This window comes from Primulina eburnea, chromosome 18 (assembly GCF_022965805.1).
Source record: "Primulina eburnea isolate SZY01 chromosome 18, ASM2296580v1, whole genome shotgun sequence".
In the NCBI taxonomy this organism is placed as follows: domain Eukaryota; kingdom Viridiplantae; phylum Streptophyta; class Magnoliopsida; order Lamiales; family Gesneriaceae; genus Primulina; species Primulina eburnea.
In genome coordinates this window covers 5,218,336-5,227,954 of record NC_133118.1, presented here as the reverse complement: position 1 = coordinate 5,227,954, position 9,619 = coordinate 5,218,336, and the positions used below count along the sequence as shown (strand labels likewise).

Here is a 9,619-nt window from a genome sequence, read left to right as displayed (position 1 = left end):
GAGGATAATGGCTGTGATAGCACCTGCAAACAATGAAAAGAACTCGTGAATGGGCGCTGAAGGAGTGTCCGACGTGGCCACTCCGATACTAAAGTCAGCAGATTTTTAGATGAAAACAAGTAATATTTGAGAGAAAATATGTAAGTGCTTTAGAGTTCAAAGATTTTCAGAATCTGTAAATGACATTAATACCTGCTATTTATAGTAAGAAATGGGGTAGGTACCTCGATTCTGGTGACAGCTAGTAAGTATGGCAAGTCGGCTGCCCATACCCTATCTTTTGATAACTTCTGGGACACTCTAAGTCCAAGTTGTTCTGACAGATTAGACGGCATGTATCAATCATACTCGAGTCTGGTTCAATTCTCGAGGTAGCCCGGTAGTCGGACCCGAGTACTTCTATGAAAGCCCGAGTTGTGATCACTGCCCGGGAAGATGAGAAGTGTCCGAGAAAAAGTGAAGTGCCCGGGAAGCTGGCTTCTAATCGGGGCTTTCCAATTGATATCCCGGGTCAAGGATGACCCGGGCCCTTACAAGGGTATCATGCCCTATTTAGATTTTTCTAATTTTTTTTTGGAAATCCAGTAAAGTCATTTTTTGATTGAAACAGCCGATTTTTAATTTGGTTCGATTTTGTTCAGTTTTGATTTTAAAAAAAATCAGTTCTTTTGCTTTCCTTGCTGAAAATTTTGTTGTTTACTTTGGATCTCTGAGACATGAATAATATTGTGCGGCACTAGAATAACAGTAAGTCGAGGCAAGGATGTATCCTTTGTCCACAAGACGAAATTGTCCGTATTACAGTGGTTTACGTTGTCGACAATCGTCTCTAAAATACAACGACTTAATCCAGAAAATACAACACTACATATTCTGGATGACAGTGAACAGCAATATGCTTGAACTTTCAAGTTTCGGAGAGAAATGAATGCAACGAAATGAGTATGAAAAAAGTGTCTGATGAATGTTTGCAAAGGACTATTTAATGAGTGAGTCTCATAAGTCAACAAACACACCCTTCTACCCAGAGGATGCACCTTTCTGTGATAAAGGGACGCACCTTTCTAAGGTAAGTCAAGGGACGCGTGGTTCTGTGCGAAGGGACGCACTGTTGCTCTAGAAGACAGTCATGCGGTTTGGACATGAGCTAACAGGAGGGTCAAACATTGGATTGTTTCGAAAATAAAATTATTTTTCAATTAAACTTTGTCCAAAAAGATTTATATGGACAAGAAACCACGCCGCACCGGGCAGGACAGGGCAGGGCTGGTCGACCGGCCCCGCGCGCACCATTTTCACCGAGACCCAGCATATCAGCATCTTCCCTCTTCTAAAACTCCGGGTACCTATTGGGGCCCAAACCCTTAGCTCAAGCTTGGAGCTAGTAAGAAGACTTTATTTGACACATTTCCCAATATGGGATAAGTCTTTCCAGACACATTTTTTCAAAGTTCAGTGCACCACTCATACTTATTTAACAAATTTCGCATTATGATTGAACTATTTCCCTAAAAATATATTACATTCGTTGAAATATGTAAATACCCACTATCGAGTAAGTACTTTAAATTATTTAATTTCAAATTTGTTAATAAATTGTTTAAAATTGTACATCTCACTTTTCAAAATTATTAAAATATCACTCTAATTTTATAAATATAAATATAAATACATTTTTTTTTATTTATCATGAAGATATAGTTCAATTTCCAGATTTATTATTATTTTTCTATTATTTTATCAATTAATAACTCCCAACGATTTTTTTATTCTATTAAAACATTAATTAAATAAAGATAAATGACAAGTTTATTTGCAAAATTTACTTTTCCGATACTTGCTTAAATATATGGAACGGAGGGAGTATACTTCATGTATCAATGGTAATGAAAGAAATTTCTCAAATTACATGAGTAGAATATTTATACATGTCTTCATATTTCTGTTAAGTCTCAACCATCATTCATGGCACCCGACAGGCAGACAGACACTCGATCTTGAAACCAATGGCCACCTAATTTAACTACCGTGGTGTACATAAACAGAATGCAGGATCGAGGCCGACATTCGTGTATAAATTCTATCGACTCTGAGATCATGACAACTGCAGTTGCTGCAGGTACAAAAACCTGTTTTGGTCGTGTTCTATAAATGAATAAGAATCTCAGGATGCACGACACTTCGACAATTCTCTAGGAATAATTTGGTTTTAGTGAATGATTCATTCCCCAACAACACCAGATACCCATGGAACGACTAATGGTGCATTCGGGTGTGTGTCTCGATATGAGTCTGAGTACCTGTCCTTGAAATTCAATTTGGGTTCCTCCGACTGCAGATGAAAAATGAACAAGCTCTTAGTCTAGCAGTGGACTAAAAGATAATTCCTTGCTGGAGATTTAATTTTGTTATTATAAAATATAAAAATAAAGATGCAGAATTCATGAAACTGGGAATGTAAAACCTCACATATTTCAGCCAGCATTCTTGATTTTTGTGTTCATAAATATCTGGAGAATAACACCCAGTCTCAGATGGGCAATAAACCCATACATTACATTTGTTTTCGCCTGGTTTGGCATGTTTCGCTTGTTCCAGACATGCCATACAACACTCGTATGCAGACTCTTTATGGTGGGTCAGACCCCATCTCACAGCAAGACCATCATAGTCAGTATGAAGCTCGGCATGACATATGGGAGGCAGCTGTCTACCAGGCAAGATTCGACTGTCTGGAAAAAGGAAACGTTTTTCAATGAAAGAAGTAATACAAGTCAAAGTCCATGCAAAACATGGACAGCTATACTAAATAAAGTTGTAAACTTAGTTAAACCAACGTCAACATTTTAATGTAAAAGTTGGAGACACTGTGAGGAATGTTAAAGCAATATATAGTTGACTCAAAGAAATAACAAGTCCATAGTCATTTCGACACAGATTATCAGACACCAACTCGGTGGTATATGAATAAACAACTATGTAACCGCAGACAGCATAATGAAGATTGATCCATATAGCAACTAGTGAGTGCCAACCCCAATTAGTTTGGAAATATGCTTGGACGATAACAACAATGTGAATGATAATTCTAGGATGTTAGTATTTTGTTTTGTTTACTGAAGTAAAATATTGGAAGTAAAAATGAGGCATGATTTTATTTGACCAAAACATGTATTTGTGATAACCTAAAGTAAATAATACCACCATCACACCCTCTGGCTCCTATCACCCTGAGGTTTTAGCCAATGAAATGCAAGTAGCAGCGTAAGATTAAAAGACGAACCTCAATGTAAAAGTTAGTGAACCAAGGAGTGGTGGATATGATTATAAACTTGGCAGGGAACTGTGCTACTTAGACCTAGGCTATCATTAACAATTCTAAGAAAGTATTCCAAGTAATTACCAAACTCTTCTTCGTCCTCAGGTTTGTCATCATGTTCCTTGTTGACAAATACAGCTGGTATCCAGAGACCAATATCCTCTGACAATTCTGACCAATCAGAACTTAAATATTTTGCAATTTCACCTGCAAACAGATTAAGATTGAGTCCAAATTCTTTCAACACTCGGAAATCCATATCCAGCGACGACATAATATCTGAACATCTTCTTTTGAAGACATATCGTACCTGCTTCCTCAGGTAAAATTGTTGAATTTATGGTTTGCCCAAGAACAATTAACTTAGCTTCTTTCATTTTTTCTTTGCGCCAGGTTTCTACTGCCTCTGCTAAAACAAAAGAACAATGTATCAGATGGTGGAATGAACTCGAAGGGGTCACATAATGGAGATCAAAGAATGGTTTTTTCAAATTGCATTGGCTATCAGCAAAGTCCCATTCAAGTCGCTCAAAACTGTGTAGATGTTGGAACACAAGTCAACTCGTCATTCTAATAATTGTCCTGAATCCTAGTTCAATGGTTATAGTAAAAGGCGAGCCCGTAAGGACACAAATATATTGTTGGTGCTCATTACACATTGCTTCGATCATTCAAAAAATGTTGGAATTTCAACACAGTTCTTTCAAAAAGTCAGCCTTGAGAAGATCCGACAATAGTAAGTTCGAAGTTGCTTTTCAACTTTATAAGAAATACCAATGGACAACAACTAACGCCTCAATATACAACAAACTATAGAAGTATATTAGTTTGTTGAAGTGTAATCTATAGTATATTTCAGAAGTACGCATAAATGCAATACACTAAAAAATGCAGTCACCATAATTTATCGAAAAATGAGAAACAGACACCAAAACAACATTTACATTCCCATCTAATGCCCAGTGTCAATTAATCATTTGATAAACAACAAGAAGTGCACACTTGCAGAAAGATCTTTTCTTATAGAGGATGTGCAGAGGTGTATTCAAACAAAAGAGATACACGTGCTAACATAATATCAATATTCTGAACGGAGGGTGAGGCATGACAAAGATGAAGATCTTGTGTGATTCGACCAAAGTCACTATACTGACAATAGAGGTGAAGAAAAGTTTGATTCAACCCCACCAAAATAGTTGAATAATTCAGTTATAGATTCCTTTTTTTAAGGTTACATATATAGTTGTTTCAACATTTTACAACCAATCAATAGAATATAATCCATTACAAATAATTCCATAATACCATCAAATAACCAATTACAACTAATTATAACCAACTACTAATATTGTAGACATAAACCCACAACTTAGCTAATATTGGACCATAACTTTCATGAATACATTTTCCATAAACTTCAAAGGTTTATTATCATAGAGCACTAATGTAGTTATTAACAATTTTCCATTCTTCAAGGTGTCTCGGCCAAGCTATAGAATCGGTATCACTTATGTGCTAAGAAATTCCGTAATAGTGTAAGGCCGTGAGTTCATGTTTTAAAGATCAGAACAAAGCTCAATGTTCAACTGTTATGGAGTGTAACTATAATACGAAAGCAGAAGTTAAGATAAATCAAATCTCAACTCTTAGTTTTTTAACTCGGTGTAAGGAAGTCTCGAATTATGAGGAAAAAAGTATAATCATCAAGGCTCCCAATAAAATAAATAATGAGATCGAATAATAGGATACATAATTTTTTTTTTCATGTGATAGAAGTAGAAAACAAATCTTTGTTCAACAGGTCGATCCTTTAGGTACAAAAAGAGGTTTCATCTGAAAGTTTCCGAGAATGGTGGAAGTACATAAAGCAACGAAGGTTTTATCCCCACAAATATATCCTGTTCTCTTCCACATATAAGTACACATAGATAGAGATATATTATATGTATCTGCTGATCTGACTAGGATTTAATTAGTTTGCAGACAAAAGCTATCTCCTGTCTTTGTTAGAAGATCGAAGTCAACCAATCACACAATTATTTTTCCCAATATTTTAAAACAAGTTAATTGTTTCCAAAATTTTAAAGTTCTCCAACGTAGAAAGCCCGTTAAAATGGAAACTTTGCTAAAACGAAAATAAAGCCAATTTTGAAATCCTTTTCATCTATCTAGCAACCTCGTTGGGAGTGTGTGTACTTAAATTCACGAAGACCCTGAATCTTTAAATGCATTCACATAATTGTAGCCGTATGTAACTGGAGAAGCTCGATTTTCCATATCAGGTTAAGCTCTAGTCAACTACTTATCAAATTATGTAATGAAGGACACTTAAAACATCCTGACTCAACATGGCGAGTGGTGAATCACAATGACAGAGCACAAGACCTGGCTCAAATCACATCCATACCTGAAACAGAAACCTTACAATTTTCAAGGATTGGAAGCCAAACCAAAGCATGGTGCTATCAGATACAACCTACTGTGACTTCCATGGTTTTAAAGATTATTGCTTCAGAAACGTGATTTTGAATGCTCTATTCCACAAATAGGAACCACTTGAGCAATTTTGAGAAAGCCATTCAGTGAACTCTATCTCCAATGACTAAATATTTATTAGTGTTGAGGTCACAACATCAGACATTATGAAACACATCATTGATAAATAAAAAAAATAGTATAGGGAACTGAAATTGACATTGCACGCTTGATAGCTCTTCAACCAGGACAAACTCAGAAAAAAACAATAATGTACTTCAAGGTTGCCACCATACGTCCAGCCACATTCTATACACTACCGCAATCTCTGCAACTTCATCAATGCAGCTATGTATTCAATTTAGTACTTTACACTTTCACCAGCATAACACTCCCGCCTTGGCCTAACCTAACGCTCCTCGCTTGACTCACAAGTTCACTAGCATTTTAAGCATTGAGTAGGCATACAAACCTAAATCTCCAACACCATAAAATATCTAGTCATCTTTAGAAAGAAATTTGGAAACGTGATAAAATATTAGATAAATTTTCATTTCTATATATTGTAGCAACCAAGGATAACAGAATAGATGAGCAATATATCATAAAAATAGGAGACAAGAAGCTGTTAGAACAAAATTCTGGAAATGAACAGCACAAAGCAAGGGTAGACCCACCTCTTTGCTCAGTTGCACTGGCAGCAGCATCAAGGCTTCTTAACCTATGTAGAATCTCATCAACAAACTTCCGTCTCAAATGCTGGGGCAATTTCACCACACTTTCTTCTTTTAGAAATATTGTCTTTAATTGTGTCACCTTCAACCCCAAAGCATGATTTAGTGCATCAAAATGACAACAGAAAGCAACAATTAGGAACCAAATACATTCTAAAGTACACGGAAATACTTCCCAAAACTGAAAATTAGATCTCACCAAATTAATAAGCTCTGTGGGTTCAGATGCCTTTCGCATTTGATTGGACTCTTCCATTTTCCTAATCTGATCCTCGCTGTACCTAAATGCTGTAAGATCGCAGCAGATAATGTAAAACACAGTTTTAGAAGGGTAATGTGAAATATAACATCTCAAAAGAACCTAAAACTGACCAAGGAATTTCCGAGAAATCCATATAAATCAAAACTTCGAAAGCGAACCTAAATCCAAATCCTGGTATTACACAACAAAAATTTACCAACCAACTACTGAACACCGATAAAGGGTCATCCAAGAAACTTTAAAAAAAAATAATCTAAGAAGGCCCACTCGATCACCAGAAATTTCACCAAACTAACCACTTCACCACCTCCTAAAGATCGACAAAATCCGCAAATGGGTATCCAAAAAAAGTACAAAACTTGGCAAAAGAGCTGCTAAATAACCACGAAAATAAAACTAGAACAAGCCCTTACTTGTCTGAGAATCACTGATGGGGTACATGTACAGAGTATTGTAAAGGGAGTGGAGCACGTAGAGAGCAACAACGATGTTGACGGAGCAAACAATGAGAGTGGTCTTCCTGTATGACCACCATCTCCCTCTGCCATTATTATTTCCCCACTCCCCTCTCGCCATTACTCGCTAATCCCTTCTCCTTCTTCAACTTCTCCTCCATCCCATCACCACCTTTTCTCCACACATCTCAAGAAATCAAGAAAATCCCTCTGTACGTGTGAAATACTGCTCTTCCTTGAAAAATACGAAGAATTTTTTGGATGCTTCCGGATGGGATCGATCGTAACCAACGGCCCCTTTCCGTTTCTTGGTTGGTATGTGGTAGATTACATAAAATAAAGCCCCATCCCACCAATTGCATTTTACTATATTGATCCCAACAATTGGATGCAATTGATTGAAAAAAAAAAGATATCTTGTAGTACGGATTTCACGGAACTTTATTTGTGAAATAAATAAACTCTCGATAAAAAATAATATTTATAGCATAAAAAGTAATATTTTTCATGAATGACTCAAATAAGATATATATCTAACAAAATACGACCCGAAAGACCTTATCACACAATTTTTTTAAAAAAATTATAAAGGTACCAGCTGATATTTAAAATATTAAATCACTTCATAAGACTTTATATTAAATATACGATTAAATTTGAAAAAATGATTTTTTTTTTATTAATTTTTTTGTGTTGTAAATATATATAATATCACTAGTCAATACCACGTGTAATTGTGGGCCACCTATGTCTTATTTGGTACATTAACGTTTAAAAAAAACAACTAAAGTTGATCTCTTTTATTCGATTTTTGCAAATAAATGAAATAGTAGGAAGATTTTTTTTCTCAAATGACAGGTTTGTTTCTTTCCCATCTCATAATTTTTAAAAAACTACATTTATTTCTCAACAAAAAAATGGTTGGTGGTGGCCCGTGGATGGTGAAAGGGAATAGAAATTCAATTTGATGAATATTTCTCATGTTTAAATTTACATTGTGTTCGCCATCTGTTTTAAAATACATACTAGATCAAATTGCAAGAGTGTGAAGATCGGGCTTGTAGCCTAGTGGTCTCATCCGTCAGATTAGTTGGCTCATCTCTTCGAGTTCGATTTCTCCTCCCCATGTGTGTTGTGATAAAAAAATTTGCAAGAATGTGGAAGGAAGTAAGTATTTGAAAGGCTGCGAGAAAATGTGGCCGGAAAAAAAAACCTAAATTAAAATAAATATAAAAACACGCAACATATACAAAAAAAAAAAAATATACATATAATATATGCACATACGAAAACAAAATCACATGACCACGATGATGAATAGATAGTCAATTTTATTCAAATTTAACCCGAACTAGATTTACCCATTGCTCAAGATAAACCTAATCGAGTCCACCAACTTATCCACTGCCCACTTGGTTTATGGGATAGGATGATCAAGAACATTACGTTGTCTGGTTTGATTTCATCATATGTTTCAATCATAAGTTTCGAGTTTGAATTCAGATTAATTTATTAATCATTAATAGTTGTTGTGTTATTATATGTTAAACATGGTATTTACCATAATTAGTTTGTGTTCATTATTTTTTCTTTCCTCTCAACTACAAAGTGTGCATTTTGATTTGGGTTGAAATAGAAAATAGTATAATGTGTGTTTCATCTCAAATTATGACTGTGTAGTTTGGTGTACATCTATTTTTAAATGTTATTTTATTGGCATAAACTTCATTATGTGTTTGGATAATTGGTAAAAAAACTCCTCTATTTTGGACGTAATAGTGTCTTTTTTTCTAACAGTGGTAAATGTATTTGTGATAAAAGTTTGACAACTACCAATTCCACAATCACATTTATTAAAGTTCTCATCTTCCATTGTGTTTACTTGTTGACCTACATGATCTACAACATCCTAAAAATCACAATCAACTATTTGGAAGACATGTTATTAATGGTGGTGGTTGTTGTATTGTTAAATTCAAAATCTATCTTTAAATATCACACCTAATCTTTATACACTTTGTAAGCAGTCTTTCATTCCTCTTCCTGAAGTTATATGATATTTACCTCAAAACAAAATTTATATCAGTTGCAAATTAGGTTCTGAAGATATTGTAACAAGCAAATACAAAGTGCTGGTGATAGATTTATGCTCGGATGAAGAGAGTCATGTCCACTTACAACCTGTTAAGGCATCCAAAAAGGGTATAGTCGTGGAAGAATTATCTCCAACTAGTTTGAAAACAAACTGTCAGAAGAAATGAAGCTGGAGGTGCCAAAGTCTGAGTAGGCGGGATTGAATGTGCGCACGTGAACCCGAGGACCAAATATTTTTCGCACATCAGGATTTGAGATAGGAGTTGACATGAATATTTTT

At 35.2% G+C, this 9,619-nt stretch overlaps 1 protein-coding gene across 1 annotated transcript; it reads right to left on the bottom strand.

Annotated features, from left to right (window-relative positions):
• Positions 1–1,881: 1,881 nt before the first annotated feature.
• On the bottom strand, positions 1,882–7,610 carry LOC140819916 (uncharacterized). The gene is made up of 7 exons (XM_073180188.1): positions 7,204–7,610; positions 6,728–6,816; positions 6,472–6,610; positions 3,630–3,725; positions 3,404–3,526; positions 2,470–2,732; positions 1,882–2,332 (listed from the first exon to the last, which is right to left on the bottom strand). The coding sequence occupies exons 1-7, from the start codon at positions 7,364–7,366 to the stop codon at positions 2,222–2,224; spliced, it is 984 nt and encodes a 327-aa protein (XP_073036289.1). The 5' UTR covers positions 7,367–7,610; the 3' UTR covers positions 1,882–2,221.
• Positions 7,611–9,619: the final 2,009 nt, after the last annotated feature.